General features: G+C 34.1%; 1 protein-coding gene across 1 annotated transcript in view; it reads right to left on the reverse strand.

Moving 5' to 3' along the window:
* Positions 1-1691: 1691 nt before the first annotated feature.
* Positions 1692-25362, reverse strand: part of LOC124366157 (vesicle-associated membrane protein/synaptobrevin-binding protein) — a 42552-nt gene continuing 18881 nt past the window's right edge. The window contains exons 2-6 of the mRNA XM_046822487.1: positions 22202-22354; positions 21134-21237; positions 12029-12169; positions 6888-6989; positions 1692-2615 (exon numbers count right to left, since the gene is read on the reverse strand). Coding sequence (XP_046678443.1) covers positions 2448-2615; positions 6888-6989; positions 12029-12169; positions 21134-21237; positions 22202-22354 — 668 coding nt within the window. The 3' untranslated portion in view covers positions 1692-2447. The remainder of the gene's footprint in view (positions 2616-6887; positions 6990-12028; positions 12170-21133; positions 21238-22201; positions 22355-25362) is intronic.

Genomic DNA, 25362 nt, shown 5'->3' on the forward strand with positions numbered 1-25362 from the left:
GTCTGGGAGGTTATAACGTTATTTGTTCCCTTGTCAGAATCAAGGATGTGACTGATCGTTGGGTTTCTAGCCATGATAGTGTCTTTGGGAATGAAAGATCTAATACCTTGGCTAACAGGCTCTGCATCAAGGTCTTGATGAGGCCTCAACCGTTCTGTGGTGTTTCTAGTGAATCCTTTAGGACTGCCTTGAACTGGGTTCATACTAAACATGAGATAAGGTTGAAGATTGCATCTGGTCTGAAAATAGGTCAGCTTCCTCAAGGGTGGCATCTGATATTCTCTCCTTAGGCAGATCGGTGTCTTCTTAAGTTAATTATGGGATATGAGCACCTGAGGATGCATCTTCAGTCAGTATCTTCTAGGAGGATCCACTTGTAGATTATGTGAGGGACAGGAGGAAACTGCTGAACACCTGCTCTATGCTCTCCAATAGCAAGGGAATGGTATATCATCTTAGGTAGTCTGGACAAGGGTGGTAAATTTCTCCAAGAGACCCTGATCAGTTGTTTTCAGCGGTTTAAAGAACTGCTGAAAGTGGTAACTGACTGATCTCATGATATACTTTGGAGGTGTGCTAAAGGCCTTTGAGGCTTAAGTGCATGGCAATAGGCCGCCACTTAGAAGAAAGTATAGTACTTGCTATATTTCTGTAATATCTACTTCGTATTTGTACAGACTTGAAACAAAGACCATTCAGCGTTAGAGTAATGTTTATACATTTATAAACAGGTAAGTTGTATAATGAGCTTTGGTATGTCACTGATAAACAAGTTTTACGGTTTGAGGAAGAATGTATCAATTTTTTAACTGGTAAGTTTTTGCCTGAAAGTTACAGGACATGAGAAAAGGTTTTTAACCATAAAATGGAATATTTTAAGCAATGTGGGTAAAACAGGATTTTTAGTTGAAGATGTTGGAGTTCATGACTTTGAAAGCTATTACACTTGGAATTTTTACTTTTCAATGAGTTACAATGACTGTGTGTTCTGTTAAAAGACGAACAAATAGTGTTCTGTTTACAGAGTTCTTTTTCAGAGTACCATGAGGGTCTCCAGCTTCATTACTGGACAAAATCATCAAAAGATTCAAGCATTACATCTCATTGGGCAATTGAGCCTTCAAGTTTATATTACTGCACTGATCATGGAGAGTCAGGAATCCATAAAGGTGCTTATCTTACTGCATGGCTCAGTGAGTCCTCAAAAGTGCTTATCTTGTCGCACGGCTAGTGGAGAGAATCAGGAGTCCATAAAAGTAGACTAACTGTTAGGGTGTAGAGGATGGTAATGACTACCATCTGTTCTGGACAGCCTGTAGTGGTAACCATGTAGTGATAGCAGATGTTTATTCACTATGTTTTAATAAAATGCTATTAATTATGTAGTAGTTGCTGCGAAGGTTTATTTCTTGTTATTCACTTCACCCATTGCCTTCCCATTAAAAGTTGTTATCAACTACGCCAATGATAAAAACCACCTCTTTGAAAATTCACTTTCTTTGAAGAACTTTGTGAAAAACAGAGGTGTAGCTATCAAGACTTTGTTGTAATTTACAAAATTTGCCATGCTTGTAAAAAAAGAGGAAAAATAAATACTACTTTCATAAAAAAATTTAAAATAAATATCATACAACATTTTGAAATAAAATTAGATGAAATATTAAAGAGAAAGGTTTGAAATAAAACATAACTTACATCTGTACTGTAATGTATTCAATGTATGTATACATTTGATAAAACAAATTTTCATTTTACATAAGGAACATTATATAAGAGCTGACGAATATTTTTTTTGCAAACAGTGTAACCAATAATTTTTATGCTATCAAATATCTTATGCAATCTCACTACATGGAAATGCTTTTGCTTCCGTTTTGTTTGTAAACAAAATTTCAGAAACAAGAAATTACTTAAATGCAGAGATTATGTTAGGCCTCGGGTATCATTTAAACTATTAAAACAACATATCATGGACAATAATAATAGTAATAATACCATGTCGTTAACAAAAACTTCATTCAACACAAAACAGATTAAAAATAGAAAAAACAAGAAAAATTTAAATTGCATTACAGTAATAGCTCGATGTATAGTAGTACCTCAAGTTGAATCTTTAGAGTTATAAATAAAACACAAAACAATCTCAATAATAATCTTACAGTGCCAATAGACTTAAAATAATGCAGAAGTTATAAACTAGAAATTTTTAACAATAAACTAGACCGAACCCTTAACTTTCCATTTACAACACATTACAAGAATTATGTACAAACACAAAATAAGCCTGAAGAACACGATTAAGCCTAATTTGCATTCTGTCACTTGTGGCCTCTGGACCGAACGTCAGTTTGTTTATACACGAGAACCAATTTAAAAGAAGTCAAAGAGAACGTGGGGAAGCTTGTGTCGTCTACTTTACACGAGAAAGTGAGAAGTGGGGAGGTGGTTCAGAGTATGTACTTGCCGAGAATAATGCCGACAATAGCCATGGCTATGGCTGTGATGATCAGGAGTGGGGAAAAGCCCTGAGCAGGGGCAATAGCCAGGGAAGGGGAGGAGGGGGCAGGGGGTGGGCTGCTCAGTTGGTGATTCAAACGCAGTCTCATGAGTTGTTCCTGCAACAGTAAACAACTAGTGATTACAAAAGAAAAAATAAAATATTGTTGCACAAATTTTATTTAAAAGGAGTAATATAAAATATTTAAGTTTTTATAGTTCAATTCTAAAATAGTTGATTACATGTATCAACTGTGCACATGGGCGGATTTAGGTTGTGATCTTTGGGGATGTAATCATGTCAAAGTCAAGTCTTTTATTGCAGTTGATAATAATACAATAATGTGGCGAAAGTCATACGGGATAAATCTATAATTTTTACATTCGTTCACAATACCACATTCATCCATACCACTTACTCGCCAATTCTCTCCACCGCCAACGCCAGTGTCAGTCTTCTAGATTGGAGATCCCCCAACTATAATTCAAAAACTCGTCGACGCTATAGAATGCTTTAGACGCTAAAAAGCGCTTCAGATGAGTTTTTAACGTCTTGGGCGTTTGTACGTTTTTCATGGAATCAGGCAAACTGTTGATGAAACGGACACCTGCCTGCGAGGGCAGGTGTTCATAAACCACCGTTCTGTGTTACCCAGTACGGTAGTTGTCTCTGCCTCTCGTTTCATATTCATGCACGTCACGGCCCCTAGTCAGGGCACATTTTGACTTACAGAACAAAACTGCCTCCAAGATATAGAGACATGGCAGAGTCAACAGCTGTAATTTTTTTCAGACCAACTATTTTTTATTTATTTTGTTCAGCACTAGTATTTTATATTAATGCTCCGATACTTGCACACTTAGTATTAGCATAATAATACACTTCCAATAGCACTGATTGTTTATTATATGCGTCTTTCTCATGGGTTATTGGAAAAATTTACGTAAAAATATTAGGGACGCGGTGCACCTCTTCGAAACCCCATAAATTCACCCATAACTGTGCATGACACAAAGTAATCTGTAGTAAAGTTAGAGTATTCATACTATATTATCTTCCATATATATTGCCCTGGAAATATAATCCAATAAACATCATAAAAAAATATAACATTCCTAATTTTGGTAATATATGTTAGTAATACTTGATTTTTTAATTTTTTCCTGACCCTCTTACTCATCATGCCAATATATTTTTCCAACCTGAAATTTCTATTTCATTTAGCAAAAGGACTTCCAAATGTTTGATGGACAAAGGGGGGGTTTTACTACAGAAATTATAAAATAGATTTAAAATAAAAATTTAAAGTGTATTTGCAATAAAAGCTCCTCCAAAATTATGCATCTGATCAAACAAAGGATCCCATAAAATAAAAATGATTGTTGTAAGCCAATTTATATATGCATACATAATAATGTAAGTTTCACAAGTATTGACACAACTTTAGTTCTAGGGTATTTCGACTTATTTGAACTCTAGCTTCATAGTGCTAATAGTCTAGACAGTTGTGAGATAATTTGCCAGATCACTCCTATATTAATTGTTTATAAATTTATGTAATATAAATGATGTTTGTAATAATAAAGAGAGAATTGCACAAAATCAACTAGATTTCTCAATTTGATGTGGGGAAGACTATATGGCTTCTGATGTTCTTGGTCAAACAGTTGACAATATTGTACCATACAACCATATTTGCTTATGAAGTATCAAACTCACATTAACGTTGAGGTTAAATTGTATTTCTGTAGAATCAGTCAAGTGTATTATTACACATGTTTAAGGTGTTACAACCAATCAGCTCATATCTAGGTGATTAGTGGATTGGGAATAACTACCTAGACGTGTTTTAGTAATCAGCTTTTTTAAACAAATCAAAAATACTCCCATAAGATTAACATTGGAACTTTGGAAGCATGTGGGGCAGAGCCGTATAGTAGTACATATTTCAAATCCAAAAAAGGCTCATCTAGAGTTAAAGAGCTTTCAATTGATACCAAATCCATGTGTAGTTTTAAATCCATTTAAAACTATATAACATAATAGTTTTAAATACATAACATCACTGTACAAAAATCAAGAAATTATTTAAATAATATGGAATACCTCAGTTTTAATTATGTAGCAATAATAATGTGAAGTTCTTTGTATAAAATGTATTAGTGATGACGGATGATTTGAAAGTACATTTTTACAATACTATTTTAGACATTTGTTATTGTTATATTCTGTTATAATCTTTTCATGTGTCAGTTCAAGGACAGGTCTTTAAAGTCTTTTTCAGACGTGAACAATTTTAAGACTTCAGCAAGATCAATCAGGTGAACTTGCAAATATCTCTCACCTTCTCTGGTGTGTAGTCTTAATCCCTTTAATCTGGAAGAAAAAGTTATTGTCTCTTAAAACTGCTATTTTTTAGTCTCATGTTTTTGTGTAATAATTTTTCTTTCAGATACGTTTTTGGTACCAAAATTTGCAGAATTAAATCTTCTAACTAAATAGAGAACTAAGGTTTATCAAAGCAATGTCATAATTTAATACTTGATACTAAATACTTAAAATATAAGATAAATAATATAATTTTAATATGTTATATGGCCATTTAATATTTTTAATTTAGGCCTACCCTAAGCACCCACACATGATTTCCATTACATAATTAAAAATTAATTTGGTACCTGAGGGTAAGTAATTTTTTTTAATTGGTAGTCAATGGGTACTTATGTAAAAACAATCTTTTTACTACAGTCAACATAAAAGTTTGCTGCTTGATATAACAGCGACTGCAACATGATTGTTTAACCCAATTGTCATCATTGCTGTGCTGACCTTCAAGATGCCTCTTCAGTTGAAAAAACACATGACTATCACTGGGTGCTAGACTGGGGCAGTATGGAGGATTATAAAATGGTTTCCAAATAAATGTTGTGATGAGATTTAGAATTAGTTTTTCAAATATGGACAGGGAGCATTATCATGCAGCATAGTGATCTTGGTATTAACGCTCAATAAAAATGTCATAGAGAGCACACGAGGAAACTCCTCCGATAATGAAACATTGTGAAAAGTATGTTTATCCTCATTTTATCATTCACTTCCTGCACCAAATTAACAAAATTATCACTGTCGGTCATCCTTTCAGTTTCTCGTCAAAAACTTTTTTTTTGCCATTTTTTAAGCTCTTATCCACTTGTGTGGAAACTTTTTAGCTTCTCATTTCTGTATACAACGCATTATGAAGAAAACCATGTATACATTTTTGAGCATTGATTAAGGTTCAAATAATTATTAAAATAAATACACCCATAGATCTAAATATTAAGCTACTACAGGAACATCAACCATCTTTTATTGATTTCAAACAATATACATTGTATTCACAAACGTAATTTGATCATTACAATAGACTAAAACTCTCTACCTATTACCTATATCTTCCATTCAGTCATGACTTCAATTTAAATAATATGTTTAATTTCATACACAACATTACACCATGTAGAAAACAAATAACTTTAATAGTCCAGCCAAAGAGCCAATTAGGAGAAAAATTCTAATCGTTTAGGAAAGCTCTTGTAAAAGATAGAGAAAAAGAAGATAAGAGACTTTAATTGGAGTAGGGCCTCAGGATTAAGACAATCAAAAATATTTACCTCTCCTTATGCTAAAGGGTGGACATCTATCCTAGATCAGAGTAAGGAGGATATAAGAATGATATTAGGGATATTGACAGAACATGGACCCCTTATAAAACATCTTATGAGGGTGGGCCTTAGCCTGACTGATGAATGCAGACTCTGAGGAGACAGGGAGGAATCAGCGGAGCATGTTTGGCTAAAATGTCCTGCCATATCAAAATCCGGAAAAGATTCCTAGATGCATATCTCCTCAGCCACAAAGACATCAGAGAACAGGAGCCCTCAAATCTGATCGGCTTCTGTAAAAGTCTCAGATTCTGAGGACACAAATATAAGTAAGGGAGGTGCAAAGGTTCTTTTAGGAATAAGTGCGGGGAAAATCGTCTCAGGATTAAAAAAAAAACTACAATATTATCCTATGTCAACACCCTAATCAAGGTATATGCCAAATAACTCGACATCAGTCTTACCCAACATGATTACTGGACTAAAATCTGAGCCTGTTTGTTTCAAGCAAAATTAAATGAATGATATTTTTGGTACATTTGTAATGAGATTAAGCTCATAAGGTATTGGATTAAACTATTGAGTTAAATGAAAGCAACCTTTTCCAGTTCTTCTGTTGAATATGAGTTCAAACAGAGAGTCATATCATCTGCATATTGTACAAGAGTTCCTGTTGTACCAATGAACATACACACATCACTTTTAGTGTTAAATAAAAATTGAAAAAAAGAAGACCGACACACTACCTTAAGTTGGAGATTCTCTTGCCTCAAAGAACTCTCCTCTTCCCTGAGATGTTTCACCTCTTTGGCAGCTTTCACCAAATCTCCATCATGGGCAACACTTGGCTAAAACAGACAATGTTGTGAAATGCAGGTGAAATTTTAAATATTATGTTATTATACACTTACCACATACTTTTAGTCAGAAAATCCAAAAAATGTTGTTAGCTCTTTAGTTAAGCTATACTTTAAAAAGCTACTGCTCTTAATGCTTACATTGATCAAACAGGGCATAGTTTCAGAACATGTTACAGCAAACATTTACCTAACTGAAAAGCTTAACAAGGATCACCATTTGCAGAACATCTAGTGAATTGTGAGCATGCAATGAAAATTGGTTGAGCATTCGAAAAGTCTATCACTAGAAAATATTCACATCTGTAAATCTGTCCATACTGCATTTAAAAAAATTGAGTTGATTGTACATTTCCTACACGGGATTTGGCTAAGTATTCGTGAAACCTAACTTTCCACAGGATATTTTAAGAACAGACTGAGCTGTAGATTTTGAATTATCCTACCATTCTCCAAAATTGGTTTTCTATCTGTCTGTCTTCCACAGGATATCTCGAGAATGAAATGCGCTATACACTTAAAAATGTTTTATAAAGTTTCTTTTCTACATAGGCAACATTTAACAGGGTGGCCACTCAAAACCTCTTTTCAAATTCCCGGATTTTTCTCGGTTTTCCCAGTCGAAAATTTCTGATTTTTTAGTCTATTTTCAAGTCAAATAAACAACTGTAATACTGTATTTAGCCCTTACGTCGAGTGCAACGGTGACAGTTTATCATAACCATTTGCAAGAAATGCGAGAAATTTGGTTACGATTTATCGCTATCGCCTATAGAACCAAGATAGCGCATAGAACCAACAGATATGATAGCCTTGATAAATATAGACAGAGAAATACCAAGACAAATTTAAATATTATTTATAAATCACGGTATTTTGTTACTATGTTTTTAAATAGATTCTATACACAAACTACAAAAACACGTTTCACCAGTTTGCGTAATTTGTGTCCAGCCAACCGTTTTTACAAGATGGAGCAGACTCTCGATGATGCGTCAAAATAAATATAAAAAATACTGATTATAGCTAAAATATTATTTGTTAAACTACAGTAGTTTGTTAATTTGGTTATACAATCTACATTCTCCATATGGAAAGCACAAAAGCGTTTTAGTCGTCCCTGAATAGAATTATATTTAATGCTGCTCATCCCTCAGCTCTTTCTGTTATTGCTGTGCAACATGTCAGACACAAACACGCCCTTCTTGGTGCTTACCCACTAATTTCTTCTTCAAAAGTTATTTTATCAGGCCTGTGCTATCTAATACACGCCTTGTCAAAATACTATTATCACTCAAGAATAAGAGTTGTACAACATCGTCCAGAGACTCCACTTCGATAACAAATACTTAATACAAAAAACCCGTTTGTATCGCATTCAATACCGCTTAATGCATACAGCTTGTTAGTGCTGAAATTCGGAACGATCGGTCAGCCAATTTTAAATTGTCCAATGCACTGTTACGTGTTTTTTAGGGAGGAGGGGTGGCTTGCGGCGGCACAGGAGTAGAACTAACCAAAATATACTCCACTACACTAGTGGAGGTAACCCTCAGATGAAGCTCACGAATAAATATCAACCTTCATTCAAAATTTCACGATTCATGTCATTCAAGGGGCTGTCAAATTATGTCTTGGTTTTATAAGTTCTTGGAGACAAAAAAAACTGTTGAAGATTCCCGGCTTATTCCAGGTTTTCCCGGTCGGGTGGCCACCTTGTTTAAGTGCATATACAATAGGATTTGGCTGACCGTTAGCAAAGCCTTCCTGAGTGTTATACAAGGGTATATCTCGATATTGAATTTAATTATACAATTGAAATTTGAATGAAACTTAATTTTTACATAGGCAAGATTGAGTTCGATGATGGTGCATGTTTGTCCACGAAATTCGGCTGAGCATTTGTGAAACCTAACTTTCTGTAGAATATTTCAAGAACAGAATAAGATGTATATTTGGAATTCTGCACATTTTCCTACCACTCAGTAGTCTGTAAAAATTGGTCTTCTGTCTATCTGTCTTCCTCAAGATATCTCGAGAACAAATGTGCCACAGACTTAAACGTTCTATCAAGCTTCATTTTTATATAGACAAGATTAAATGCATATCAATCTAAGGGATTTGGCTGAGAGTTAGCAAAGCCTATTACTCAGGGGGATACTTCTACATGTAATTGTGCTATAAGCTTGAAATTTGGATTACTTAATTTATACATAGGCAAAATTGAATTTGGTAATTGTGTAAAATTACCATGGAATGGGCTGAATGTTAGCAAAGCCTATTGAGAGGATATCTAGAGATCGAATTGAGTTCTAGGTTTAAAATTTGAATGAAACTACATTTCTAGATGAGCAATTAATAGTGCTTGTCCCTTCATGGGTTTGCGTGTTAGCGAAGTCTTCAGAGGGGGGGGGGGTCACATCAAGAATGAATGACTCAAGGTATGGGGTTAAACCCTTGTATGGCCAGGATGTCCTCACGGATATGCCCATTACCTTCAAACAAGGGAGGTCCGTAGAAACAGTAGTCTTCCTAGCATGATTCAGTAATTTTGGTGCTAGTTATGGCAAGGCAGCTTTTTGAACAATGAGATAAACTATTTCTCATTAGGATGCAGTTGAGACAGTGCCCAAACCTCGAAACTTGGAGCAGTCTGTTTCACAAACACATGGTCTAGAGTTCTCCTACCTTGTATTAATGATGTACTTGAAATGTTTATATATATATCTTCAAAGGTTTGGAAATGGGGCATGTTGGAGGGATTTGAGATATACCTTTTCTTAAATGTGAAGAAACAAAAATTTGTGTACTGAATGAGAATTTTGCTTCAAGTCAAATTCCATCTTAACCCTTTGCATGCCAGCCCATTTTCCAAAAGTACTACCCAGAAACGCCAAGGGCATTTTCAGCAGTTTTGCAAGCTTTCACTAAATGTATTATAACTTTTTTTATTTTTTAACAGATATTGATGTTTTTTTACCATTATTTTGCTTATGAAATGCCCTTGTTCTGTTGGTAAATTTTAGTTGCATAAATGTAATTTAAACTTATAAAAAAGTTAAAAATTAAGAAAAAAAAGTTTAAAATTTCCAAAAAACATTTTTTTAGCACAAATAAGTGGTTTAAAAAAAATGTATGCTGATTTCCTGTTATATCCTAGTAAACTATATCTAACCCTTAACCTGATTACAAAATTTCAAAAGCCTACCTTATATAGAAGTCCAGTTATGATTTTTTTCACTAAATGTGACACGGGCACAGTTTTTGTAATTTGCATGGACGTTGTATGTAATGTTACACTATATTCACAAATCAATATTTGACACTATACAAATCGGTACTTTGGGATTATATTAACCACACCAGTATGAAGAACACAAAAATATAAATTTATAGATATATTATAAACAAACATTGTAGAACGAAAAAACAACTTTTTAATTACAAAATTACAAACTTACAAAGATTATCAATTGTTAATGAGGTCAGATTCGCTTAAACTTTTTTCAATGAACTTAGAACATTATAAAACGATGTATTTGAGTAACAGAACTAACATTCCATCAATAAACAAGCATTTCCAGGTATTGTGATCGGTATTGTGGTCGCTGTTATCTTATCTTTCTCGAGAATCCCGATTACGGCAGGCCGCGCGGCATCACATGATTATTTAAGTTTTTTGCACGGTACATAATTGCCTTTCCATTACAATTCAATTTATATTCCTGATCAGCCCCTCTAGAATTATATTTACTGATAGATACTATCTCGAGGGATGTTTTTCTTTCGTTGACATCAGCGCGAGCTTCGGAAGCACCTTCGGCCGGAGGCACTCGCATTTTGGGTGGCGGAGTTTGATCAAGAATAATAACAAGTTTTGTGTGTTTTTTTTCAATAAAGAGTTTAGTTTTTGTTTGGTAATGTTTGTTTTTGTTGAATTTTTGTGTTTGGAGAAATGTAGGGGTAAAATACGAAAGTACAACAAAGCGAACGGGCGGCGAGACTCTGCAATCACGTTATCTACTACACCGCTCGACTTTGACCTCTGTCTGAGGATGGGGAGGGGTTTGCGATAAGACAATTCCTGTTTTATACTGACGAAATATTGTTCTACGCTAATCTAGTAATCAGTAGAAGCTAAATGTCAACTGTCTGAGGATGGGGAGGGGTTTGCGATAAGACAATTCCTGTTTTATATCGACGAAATATTGTTCTACGCTAATCTATTAATCAGTTGAAGCTAAATGTCAAATAACGATTCATGTCTGGGTGTGGTCTGTATAATTCCAAAGTACCAATGAATCTAATAAAAGGGGCATAGTAAAAATGCCCAAACAACAAAAGTAATGAGAGAATTACAAACGTAAACAACGCATAGCAACACGAACCTAACCTCAAACTCGACCAAACAATTCAACAGCTACGAAGCTCAAAATACGACCAAACAAACAGTCCATAAAGGAATTAACTACTTTGTGGTTGCAAAGCAACTAATCGACTATCGATTAGTCAAAATTTCGCGGCAATAAGATGAACTATAAGAAAATTACAGGCGAAAAACGTGACGTACCTATATTACGGCCGTTGGCGATTTTCAGTTGAGTAGCCGACGGCCGTAATACCGGTACGTTGGCATGCAAAGGGTTAAACACCTACTGGCATATACTACCAAGGAAAGAATGACTAATCTTAATCAACAGACCCTTGACCATCAGACAACAACGATCACAATAACAGCCATGATAAAGTAACTTAGTCATAGTTTCAGTCCCACTCTTGAGCTGTACCATTAACATTTTATAAATCTTTTAATTCTTTACCTGTGCATTTGTCTGTGCGCATGCATATATGTGTTTGTGTGTGTGAGCGCACGCACATGTGTTTTTGGTCTGTTAATTATGATGACACTCAGTACTGAAAACTTTTCTTTACTGCTTCAACAACGAATTTGCTTAAGGAAGGTCTAATCTTAAATGATCTATACAGGCTGTAACATAGTTAGCTATACAACAAAGAACATTATCACTTACTGAGTCCCCAACACGTTTTGTCTTGTCCTCTACAGCGTTGCTTGTCTCCTGGCTTGTAGCACTCACGGTGTTCTCCTCCACTGGCATCTCAAATACACACTTCAGTTTTGAGTCCATTAAGGTCTCTGGAGGACCTTTCCACTGCAAACATGTAAAACCCAAAATTAAACAGATTCATCATAAGTATGAGGCATACACTCCAGGAAGGTCATGCGACTCGGCCCTGCATCAATTGGTATGCAGGATTGAGAAGACGCTGGTGACAAAAGAGGTAGCCATAGGTGTCTTTCTAGACATCGAAGGAGCCTTTGACAACACAGCCACTCAGGCGATTATCAATGCGGTCTCAAGACGTGGTATTGATGGTCAGGTGTGTGACTGGATAAGGGCCTTGCTCACGGACAGGGTGGTTGTCACAACCCTCATGGGAGCAAGTGTTAGTACGAAGACTATGAGGGGCTGTCCGTAGGGTGGCGTCCTCTCTCCTCTTCTGTGGAACCTGGTTGTGGACGACCTGCAAAATTCTTTGAATAGTAGCGGTGTCTTTGCACAGGCGTACGCAGATGATATTGTGATTCTTGTGAGTGGCAAAGTTCAACACAACAATCACGGAACTGACCAATGCAGCTCTGAACATGGTGGGAAATTGGTGCGATGAGGTTGGCCTCACTGTCAGCCCCACCAAGGCTGCTGTGGTTGCCTTTACCAGGAGGCGACATATGGAGGGCATTGGTTCCTTTTTATTCAAAGGCTCTTCCATTGAGCTGAAGTCTGAGGTCAAGTACCTGGGCGTGATCCTAGATAGGGTTCTAAAGTGGGGACCTCATCTAGAAAGGGTCATTGCCAGGGAGAAATGGTCTCTAATGCAATGCAGACGTGTGATAGGTGGGCCCTGGGGACTGAAGCCGATGCTCTTGTACTGGCTTTATGTTTCCACGGTCAGACCTGCACTAATGTATGGAGCTGTCATCAGGTGGCCAAAAACGGAGGCCAAGATGGTGGTAGCTCGTCTGGTGGGTATCCAAAGGATGGCCTGCCTTGCTATCACTGGGGCTTTTCCTTGTGAGCCAGGCGCGGCTCTGGACTGTTGCCTGGACATTGTCATTCGGGCTATGGCCAGGAGGAGTGCCTACTGTCTTCAGCAGATGGGACTCTGGTCGGGCTGTAGTGGTGGGCACTGTAGAATTAGCACCCTGATACAGGAGGATGCTCTGCACATGATCTCTGATCAGATACCACAATAGTTTTCCTTTGACAAACCCTTTAGGATTGCTGTACCCTCTAGGGATGATTGGTCAGAGGGAAGGAAACCTCTTCCACCAGCGGAGCTCGAATGGTTCACAGACGTCTCTAAAACAAAAAGCGGCACAGGCACTGGAATTCTGGGAGTGAGACCATGCAGGGAGCTGGTGGTCCCTATGGGTCCGTATCCGACAGTTTTTCAAGCGGAGGTCGCAGCTATTATGGAATGTGCTCATGAGAATCTTCGTCTGCGATATAGGAGCAATACGATTAATATTTTCACGGACAGTCAGGCGGCGCTGATGGCGCTGGACACTTGCATGATCAAATCCAAACTGGTTTGGGATTGCTATCAGACCGTTTCCTCCCTTGCCAGAATCAACAATGTGACCGTTTGTTGGGTTCCTGGTCATGAGGGGATTCTTGGGAACGAAAGAGCTGATGCCCTGGCCAACCGGGACTCAGCGACAATTATGACGGGCCCTCAACCGTTCTGCAGTGTTCCAAGGTGTGAATCCTCTAGGGTTGTCTCGAAATGGATTCACGCGGAGCATGAGAGAAGGTGGAGGTTGCATCCGGGCTTGAGAATGAGTACTACAGTCACCTTCCTCCAGGGTGGCTTCGGACCTTCTCTCATTAAATAGACCAATGTCTTCTCAGGTTATTGGTCTCATTACGGGGCATGGTCACCTAAGGAAGCATCTTCACAGAGTCGGCATCCTTCAGGAGGATCCGCTCTGTAGAAGGTGTAATGAGCAGGAGGAAACTGCTGAGCACCTGCTCTTTGATTGCCCCGCAATAGCAAGGGAGCGGTATGCCATCTTTGGTAGTTTGGACAGGGGTGGTGAATTTTCCCAGGAGGACCTGATAGGTTGTTTTCGGCGATGTTGTGGAACTGCTGAAATTGTAGACTGGTGGGCCTCATGGTGTGTTTCCGGGGTGCGCAAAAAGCCCTTGAGGCTTAAGTGCATGTCAGTAGGCCGCCCCAAAGGAAAAGAAAAAAAAAAGAAGTATGAGGCAGAAGTTCTGAATGTAATAAACTGATACATCGAACAATTGATCAAAAAAACGTAAAAAACTTAGTTTTTTAGGGTAGGAAAATGGGTGGGACAGAAAAAAAAAACACATTTTTGGACTAGAACATACAATAGCACCTGTTAATATCACATGAAAGTATAAAATAGTATGTGAAGGTAACACATAAAGTAGGGATTGCATATAAAGTAGATACAATTTTGGCTTAGTTACTTATATCGTAGAAACAGTACAAAATTTACTTAAAATAAGATAAAATAGGAACGGTACAAAATCAACCTAAATTAGATACTATGATAAAACAGTACAAAATTAACCTAAAAGAAAAAGTTAAACATGTTTGCTTAAGCTTTGACACCAGTTTCTTTTGCCGCTAAGTCTCACAGGCGTTTTAAAGACAGCAGCTGCATAGCACCACATTCATCTTGCTGTTCAAACCATTTAATGCCAGTCTCAAAGGCTTCTTCTCGATGGTTGGATCTTTTTCAACCGAGACGTCATCATCTTGATCATTGTTTTCATCAATGCCATCTTTAGGCTATTACTTTGTCATCAGTCAACATTTCATAGCCAGGATCATTTTCATCACTCTCTAGCCATTCATGAATGTTTTCTTGGTTACATTCTTCAAATCCTGAAGACTCTTTCAATATTTAAACTACTTCTCAAACAAAGGTGTCATTTCTGGGTTTTTCAGGTTTAGGTCTAGTTTCAGAGTCAAATGTTGGGCAAAGCTTGTTTCAGGCTTTTTTTTAGGTAATCTCCTTGAGATTAGCCCACGCGGCTGGAGCCATGCAAACTGCATCCTTTAAGTTAGTATCTTTGTATGTTTAAGGAGTGTTTCCTTTAAGTTAGTATCTTTGTATGTTTAAGGAGTGTTTTACATTCTTTATGGTGAATTAGTACTCTACGGAAAGTAGCCTATGTGCACCCGTGTTTCCGCATAGCTATAATGCGGAACTCGCTGGCTTTAAATCCAGACGCTGCCATTTCTTTTTTTAAAACAAGGGATTTGATCAGCATTTTCTTCCAATATAACCCAGTTTCATCTGCATTGTAGACGTTATTGTCCTTATATCCTTCGTCAACAAGCAAACTCTTAAATAATTCTTTGAACTTTTCAGCAGCATCAGTGTCAGCTGACAGTTTTTCCCCTTGAATGTCTAGCTCTCTAACCCCATGCCCAGATTTAAATCGCTTCAGCCAAACCAATGGAAGCTATAAAATGTTGAATTTCTGACGCCAAACTCCCAAGCTAATCTTGATCCACTTGTGCTTTTTTTTAATCAATCTAGAATTTTAAGTTTATCAGATAATCTGGGAACAAGACGTTTACGTTTAACTGACATTGCTGAAATCTTGCAACACAATGAACAATGAACAGGTTAATACAACACTGACTTAAGTGACACAAAGTGAGGTTAGATGGACATGGAACAGTATTTTATGATTACAAATTACATTTATGATCGATAAGTACCACACAGAAGACAGTTGCAGACTAGTTTTAGCCTACATCAAGTAGTAGATGTAGGAGATAAATGTTGGGACATGAATGTTCCAAACATACTTTCCCCAAGCAAAGGAAATATCTAAAAAAATATTTTTTGCAGCATTTTGCTGTAGGGGTATGAGGGGTATGGTATGTAACAAAATGTTAATGTTTTACTTTTGGTTTCAAAAGATAACATACATACATTTATTAGATTAAATTTTGTAATATGATAAATATATTGCTAAAAAAGAAAATGTATAATACATGTCTTGTTTTTTGTAGCACTTGTTTGATGGAATATGCTATATTTATATGCATATTCTAATATATTGTTTATTACAGTAAAAGGTAACTCGATTTACAGTTGATTCTGAGACGCACTTGACTTCTACGTTCTTATCATTTGTTCATTGGTAAAGCTCATTCCTGCATGACTAAAAGAGGTTTTCTGTTTAAAATTGGCATTACAATAGTTTATTGATTGTCTCAGGTATTGGGTTCTTCAATTTTACCTACCCTTGGTAGAGAATTCAATCTGTCAATTGTTATATTATCATACAAAAATATTGCATCGTTCATGTACTTGAAGTAGTGAACTATTTATTTTATCTCTAAATTTGTTACTATTATTCATTATAAATTTATTTTTAAAGTCGTTCTGATATATTTTAGGTATTATATTTGATAATGGGGAGCCTATAGCCAAGCCTTCATGTTGAATATAGTACCTGTCATTGAATTCAAAATAATTTTGTTTTATTACTAGTTTTGTAATTTTACCTTTTACATGCAGTAAAAAGAATGTATACCTGAAGTACTGCAGTGTTGGTGAAATATGTCATAACCTTGTAATAGTAAGGAATGTTAGAAGGTAAATTTATAATTCATTAATATTATGGACATTTCAACAGTAAAAATGAATTTGAATCTGAATAAAAGATTGAATATAAAACAGATTTTTGAGAAAAACAAATGCAAGCCAATAATTTGACAAAAACATTTATCTTTACTTTTAAGTACATGTTTAACTTATTTGTAGCTACTGTTCACATTTGGGAAAAGCCACATTCTCTAGCAGGCAACCTGTACTTATGGTATTGTTGTAATAAATTGATTGGACTTACATAAATTTAAGAGTCAATTACATTTTCAACAATTGTATATATTGTACTAGTATTATATATCCTATGAAAGCCTAGCAAAATATATTGATGTTTTATTCTTAATTGAATGTACTATAATCCAAATCCAAGAACATAAATGAGTAAACACAAAAATCATTTTGTGAAGAAACACCACAAAGGTGGTGAGTGAGTGAATGGAATTACATAACCAGGGTGTATACGGTGGTCCACATAAGCACATATGCCACCAGATCTCATTAGCACCCCACAGCCTGTAGCACTCTACTACAACTGTTATTCTCAGTCTCTAGCAGTGCGGCCTTTCTTCTGAGTACTTTATAAATTGCTCTAAACTACTAGGTATTTTGAATCAGACTAAATGCAACAGTTCTATTAAAGGTGTACATTTCTTAGAAGAAAATATTCTTAAACTATTTTATAGCATTTATATTAATTCTTTCAGGCATAACAATATATCACTTATGGAGGTTTCTTGATAGTAGAGTCTCGTCCAGAAAAGGTAGAAATGTTTGAAAACACAGTTTAAACATTTGGTTGCCAAGCAAGTATATTATTTTTTTATGTGCCAAGTGAGTTACAACAAAATTAAAAAGTAACAAGAAGTAAATAGTGTCAATTCTCAATTAAAAACAAGTTGGACAAAGATAAACAAAAATGTTTCTGGAAATGACACAAATATTACTGGTAACCATGTTCATTATAATTCAGGAATTGAGTCATTATTACCAAATGATGAATTTAGTCATGTGATTTATAGTAACATAAGGAGCCAGACTGTCAGAGAGCATCAGAAAGTGTGGCACCATGGTTGACTGTCTAATGTCAACAACGATTATGTATGGTATAACGAAATAAATCACAGAAAAATAAACTACATGCTTTAAAATTATCAAATGTAGAACATCACTTGAACCTTAAATTGAGTTTAATATAACAATCTATTACGTATTAAGATTTAAGAAGGGATTGAAATAGAATATTTATTTTTAAACATTATGGTTTGTGTACACTATGATAAATATATAAAAAACCAATTACATCTACTTTCTGTCTTTTTTTTTTAGATAAGTTTAGATATTGTGTTCCAAGGATAGTTTTATTTGTTTTAAGCTTTGAGTAAATCACTTTAGCAATAACTGAGTAATTTAAGGAATTATCCAAAAGTAATTGTTTTAAAATTGTATATCCAAAATCTGTACGGTAGCTAGAAGTAATTTTTGGATTTAAGTTGCTATTTGTTGCACAATGTTTATTGGTTAAATAAAGGATGTTTTGAATTTGAACCACAACATTCTTGTACTTTCTTCCCAGTAGTTAGTTACCACTGCACTATCTACATGCTTCAAGAAGTGTTCTGCACATATCAGAAGACAGGCTGTGTGACATTTACACCTACAAATTCCTGTCATTTCACGATATTGTTGTTTAAATTGTTGCATTTGCTTTACTGATTTGGTAAGTTATGAAAATATTCCCCTGTTCCTACTTGTGCCCCTTCACATCTAGACTGTTGATATTAATGATCATAAAAATGGGATCATGAAATAAAAGTAAAAAAAAAGCAGAAATTTGTAATTCTTTAATATAAACAAAAAAATTGATTGTTTTTTGTGTTACTCTGGAAGTAGTCTTGTCCTTGTTTCATCGTCATGGAGGAAACACTTCTAAACTTGCTATCTCTTTGGTAAAACACTGCAGTAACTTTAAAATGTTAAAAAAATGTATTAAATAATATTACATATACAAATTATACTCTTGCATTGACTGCTATATCTTTTTGCCTCAGAGATGACTGGTGTTTCCAATGTGAGAACCATATCTTGGTTTTTGGGCCATACCCATAAATCCATGACCAGTGATAAAGTTGGGATCATTCTGTTTGAATTATCTAGTGTATCTTGGGCAACTTTCAGAAGGTGATACTTCTGCTCAATTGTAAAAGTTTTAACACAAATATTGTAGACACTTTCTACATGCACAAATCCTAAGTCAAAATTAAATGTATTGATCCAATAATTGTCGCTATTTTTTCCACTAGTTTGTGGACTATGGCAAGATTGTCTAAGTTGAAAAATGTTGGCACTTGCTCAATGGTATATTTCAATGTCTGATCATAGTTATCTATCCATGTGTTTTATGTATGTGGTCTCATACTTACAAAATTCAAGGAATATTCAGGTTTCTCTTAATATATTATTAAATGTTTAACAAAAAATACAATTTAAATGAAAAACTTCCAATTTCTTTCTTTGAAATTATATAATATATAATTTTTTAATTGTGTTGTTTAATGTTAATAAATTTAAAAAATTAAATTACCTTACCGAATGAAAAGTTTTCTTACACATGTGTACATTCATATATATATATATATATATATATATATATATATATATATATATATATATATATATTTATATATTTCACTAAAAATATTAGATACTTACTTAATTTAAAAACAAACACTCCAGTAATTATTCAACTTTATTTCTATGAGACTTTTCGTTTTCAAAGACAACATTATCAGACCCACATAACTGAAATACAAGTGATTAATGTAATTTTACTATATTATTATTTTAACCACTTTTATTTCAGTTATGTGGTCTGATGATTTTTTCTTCGAAAACGTGTAAGGCCTCACAGAAATGAAATTGAATAATTATTGGAGTGTTCGTTTTTAAATTAAGTAATATATTCCAATAAGAAAGAAGCTGGTGCAATGTCAATGTATTAGACATTTCTTACAGTATCAATGGTTAGACATAGCCCAACTTTAACTACAAGTATTAAATATCAACAAACAAATATTACTATTAATTTATAATCCTAGAAAAAATTTTACCCCTTAAAAAAACCTCTGTTAAACAAATACCTCCAGTTAACGCTCTGATTGGCTTTTTTCACTGAAAATCCTAACCTCTGGCTTTATTTATATCACTTCTTATGGCTTACTTCTTTTAGATAACCCTTGAAGTAATAAATACTTAACTCATGGGGACAGCAGTGCTAAAAACTTGAAATTTCACATGATTGTGGCCTAAAACCTTGTAACGGCAGGGAATAATCTAAAATTTGGGAATTCTCCATTTTTCATTAGCAAGTCCTTCAAAATCTAAAAATAGTCAAACCATGCAGGCTTGACCTGTAACTACAAAATGAGAGGTCCTAATTGGATCTAACTTCATAATCTCTTAAGAGACTTCAAACAAAAATGCTCATTAACTTTTTCTTGTATCTACAATAGTTTAATCACCAAATGCCCTAAAAATAAAAAATATGAGAACAATAATGGAAATTTACAGTATAAAATAATAATTTGTACAGTTTAAACCCTTACATAGTTGTTTAACTTCTACAAATTAGTGTAGCTTCTTTATACAACTGATAAAAATTTCAGAAAAGGAAACATTTACTCCAGTCTATAACCAGTCTCCCTGGTAAACCTTATCTTCAAACTCAATTTATCACCTACTTTAGCCTACCCTTGAATGAAGCATACACCAGAAGGCTTGTTGGTGTAACTGAAACCGCAAGGCTGGCTTGAGCATAGACTTTCATGTGTTGTTGTACCATTCAATTATTATGAATAGCTCACAGTAACATCACAAACATTCTGTTCAATCTTGTGAATTGTTTCCACATGGGTATTACTTAATTTTTGACAATAATGCAATATCATTGCTAAAGATTAATTTCATTAATTACTAAAACAAAGTTGACCACACTTTTTAATTCTTAAGTTGACTATCAGCAACTGACGCTATCTGCTGCCGGAAAATAGTGCATGACAGTCTCCTTCCCAACTCTGACCCTTTAAAGTCACCTCCCCAAACTTTAGTAAATGAGAAGAAGGTGAGAAGGTTCAATACTTTTTGAATACAACTTGAACTATGGTAAGCAGTATACAATGTTAGGTGAAGTGGTGTTACTTTTATTAAGTGGATGTTATACTCTGAGATCTATTATTTATTTTTGTTAATTTAAAACAAGATTTTTTAAATGTAAGCAATAATGTTAATGTTATCTTTTGAGAAGTGGCTGATGACCATCTTCTAGTCACTTACCGTCAAACCATTAGGAAAACCATTTTACTACTAAGATTTTCATCTTTGAGGACAAACATTTATTATTAAGCCATCCATTAAACCACAAATGATTTTTATCAATTTATATCACACAACTCACCAAAGCCTCCAAGTTTACTTCCCCTTCGGGTGCGATCAACGTCTGAACCATGAACTTGTGTTTGTTCTTTTCAGTTGGATCAAACTCAAATGGCTGCAAACTTACTGAAACACAAAAGCTTGCATTCTAATTGTGCGATGATATGAACTTTGAATTAAGCTATCCTATTACATAGGATTGCATTTAATTTATTCTCACATTTATTTTTCTTGTTTTAAGAAAATTACTGTTACATAATAATTTCAAAACTGTTTACCTCAGTGAAAATTGTTAGCTAAAATTACCAGTTCTAATAATTATATGATGTCATTTTCAATCCTCTAAATCACCAAAAAGTGTATTACAAACTATTACTTTTTATCATTATACGTGTTTAACACCATACACTTTACTTTTGACTGTGAACCAGTTTATTTTTAATATTATTCTATAAGAAACATTACACACACTTAACATTTTAAACCTAATAAAAGTATTAAAATTTCAACATAGGAAACATGCTGTCACTGTGATTAGAAAAACGTTTTTAACATTCTCAACTGACTTGCACCAATGAATAATAATTGCAAATTGAATAAACAAGTAAAACAATGTAAATAGCTTACTAACTTGAACAGACCAATTGTTGTTATTATTAGCTATTTATTATGTTAATGAAAATTTATATTACTAACTCAATTTTTTATGATTATTAACATGTTAAACCAATACACATGAAAACTAATTTACATTGAATATATATTAGATTTAATATACTATGAACAAAAAATACTTGAATATGGATAATTTCCTAATCCACCTGCTTTTGGTGCACAGGTGAGTTTAAAACTAATGTATGTGAGTAAGTAAATAAGTAAATTATCAATAAACTGATGGGTTGTTATTGTTAATTGGCCTATGAGAAATTATCAGTGATCGTTAATTGTACAAATCATTAGTTACTAGAGCCACACCAATTAATTATCAAAATTACAGGAAATGCACTCATAACACAAGTTCTATATTGTTTCAATTATCTCTCCCCAACAATATTGAAAACCCAAGTTAAAATGACCATGTCTGTCTTACCAGCTATTTCCATCACATCCTTAGGATTCAGAAGGCCAGAGTTTGGCCTTACGCAATACTTTTTCGGAGCTGTAGTTTTGATTTTGAAACAAACCCTGTTGTTGGATGGGTTTGTCAATCTCATGTAGGATGTTACTGGGACGGTAAATGGTCCTGGAATCAAATAAGATTATTAGTTATAATAAAAATTACGGTTATTTTTTATCTTGTCTAGTTTTCTACTGAAATACAAAATAAAACTACGTATTTTTCGATGGTAAAAAAGTTGATTCAATGTTGTTGATGAAAGCGAAATCATTTAAATAACTTCAACCTATAGTAAGTGGATAAAGATACAGCAACATTACAATAAAATTAGATCGGTTCCAAGACACCAAAGCAGTAATTCAAGATATCCATCAACAATTGTGAATGAGTAATTTTTAGTATTGCAAAAAAAAGTAGTGAATCAACCACATTTATCTCCCTCTCCCATCATTCTCCACAGTGACGACAAATAATTTAAGTAATGATAGGTATTGGCAAGTCCATGTATTGTAATTAACTATGCCTTACTGTGCCATCAGTCATTCACCAACTACCCCTATCCATCATCCACCAGCCAGGTGCTTATAGGTACAAATATACAGCATCAACGTATCGCGATAGTATCAGAGTGTAATGGGAATAAAATATACAGTGTGTGTTTTATACCTTATTGTATTGGACAATTGTGTTGCGTCGCACCACAGTCTGTATTCTTATCCTAACACATTAAATTATACCGCACACAAGAGACCAAACTATGATTTAACATATTTTTACTTTGCTGATTTCTATGAATTATAATGTAATTTCTTCAACAAATCATTAATTATTAAGTTTGCATAATTTAACTAATCCATTCAAATGATCTGGATTTTTTTAATAAGAGCTATTTATATTTATATGATTATAGACAACAATAACAATAATTCCAGTAAAAATATTGTTGGATTGACAAGTTTCTCTTTGAATTTAAAAATTACCTTTATCTTACTTAATTGTGTTTTTCTTTTAACTTGCATATGGGTAAAATTGTAAATCACTTAACCAAAACTGCGAGAACATTGAGAGCAACAAAGAAAAAACATTACAAATCAAACTTTGAGAAAGTTTTGGACAAAACTATGGCCCACCCTTGAGTTCAAAGACAACCAAGCAGAAAATGAAAGAGACAATCAACTATGCGTCATCCAATAGACTCTCTTCACTGCGACAATAAACAATTATTGAATTCATGTCTTTTAACAATTATTAATATCGTGATCAACAAAAATATCAGTACTGTAAGTCCAGTTTTTGTTTGATTTCACTTCTTAATTTAACTCAAATTTAATCTGTAAGTTTCAATTTGGTAGGCTACTGTATTTAAACTTCATCATTTATGTACAATACTGTACCATATATAATTTGTCCTAATAAAATACTGTACACGTATATAATGAAAGTATATTTTATTTGTTTTTTTACGAAATGATGCACTTATTTTCATGTTTTAGATAATTAGTTGCTATAACTGTGCAATATTGTTATAAGTAAATATGAAAATTTCCTCCTGGAAACCTATTCAGATTAACTGGATGTTCGGATTAGCGGGACTCCATTGTATACATAGGACTGAAGAGCTTATTTCTGTCAAAAGACAACAAAGATGAGTTTTATAACAGCTTTAAAATTTATAGTGAAAGTTAGGTAGTAAATTTGTCTTTGACATCTACGTTACAGTACTGACCAAAAGCACTGCATACTTAATATTTGCTAAAATGTACAGTTAAATTAAAGTGCAATCGATCTACTAGTTTTTACATAATTAAGTAAAACACACACGCACTTGTGCATGCGCACACTCACACACACACACACACACTTACAGACACAATATTTTTATGCAATAGTACTATTATTACTATTACGATTACTATTATTATAATAATATACAATCCTTTAGTACTCTTACTTTGAAAACTGTTTTTAAAACTTTTATTCTTTAAAAACTGATAATATAGTTTTCTAAGAACAAAGAAAGAATTTTCAAGAAAACTTCCACATCAAATCAATTAATCAAGTCATAAGTGAACTAAAAGCACGTAAATGAAACAAGCACAAAGCTGGTGCATCATATTTGTGAAAAACGCTAGCCTAGAATTTGGATAAGCATATTCATCACGCCTCTATACATATGCGAGTATCAGTAAAAACACTTCTAACATAATATGCTGTGCTGCAATAAGTTTTATCTTATCTGTCAATGACATGACTGGACCGTAATAGTTCTGGATTTTCACCCACACTATCAAAACTGACAATAAACAACATCAATTTAAGTACAAAACCTTACAAGGGATAGAATGTTTTGATTATTTTATTGAGTTTCATTCCTGTTAATTTTAAACATAGATAAGTAGTCTCACAAGAAGAAGGCAGCCTAAAACTTAAACAGCCAGATAATTGCATTTGAATATGTTTTAAACATAAGCTTGTTTGAACTAAAACTTGGCTTCGACCATGGCAATTCAACAAAACACAAACAGACCTCCTCTATCCTATCAGTATCAATTATTATACTGCAGTATTAACTAAGAGTACTCAAGAAAAATGGTTTAATAAAAATGTTTAATTAATACTGATTTAAGACTTTCCATTATGGTATGGGTACAAACATAGCAGACAAACTTCGTCATGAATGCTTTTTATAGGATTTACACAATGCTTATTCACCTTTGTATGTTAATTTACACAAATAACACAGTAACACAGTTACCTGAGTCATTGAATGACTGGCATGAATCAGACATTTCAAAGCTGGTTTTATGATACAGAAACTGATAGCAAGTTCATGAATAATAAATCTTGGCTTTCTTTTTATCTTTGGTTTTTTACCAACCAAAAAGGCATGAATATGTACCTTATTTGGTAAATATAATGCACTTTAGATTATGTAACCTAATTAGCTGTCATTTTATTTAACCATTTTAGCACCCATTTTATTATTACACGGGTGTTTTATTGAAATACAGAGTTTCATATAACTTATTAATAAAGTAATTCTTTTAACCTTTAAATTTGTTTTTATTCGGTTATAACCTATCCCTACCAACAATCACAATCTTTGAGACATTTCAATTCATTTTATACTAAAA

The sequence above is a fragment of the Homalodisca vitripennis genome, chromosome 1 (genome assembly GCF_021130785.1).
Source record: "Homalodisca vitripennis isolate AUS2020 chromosome 1, UT_GWSS_2.1, whole genome shotgun sequence".
Taxonomy (NCBI): domain Eukaryota; kingdom Metazoa; phylum Arthropoda; class Insecta; order Hemiptera; family Cicadellidae; genus Homalodisca; species Homalodisca vitripennis.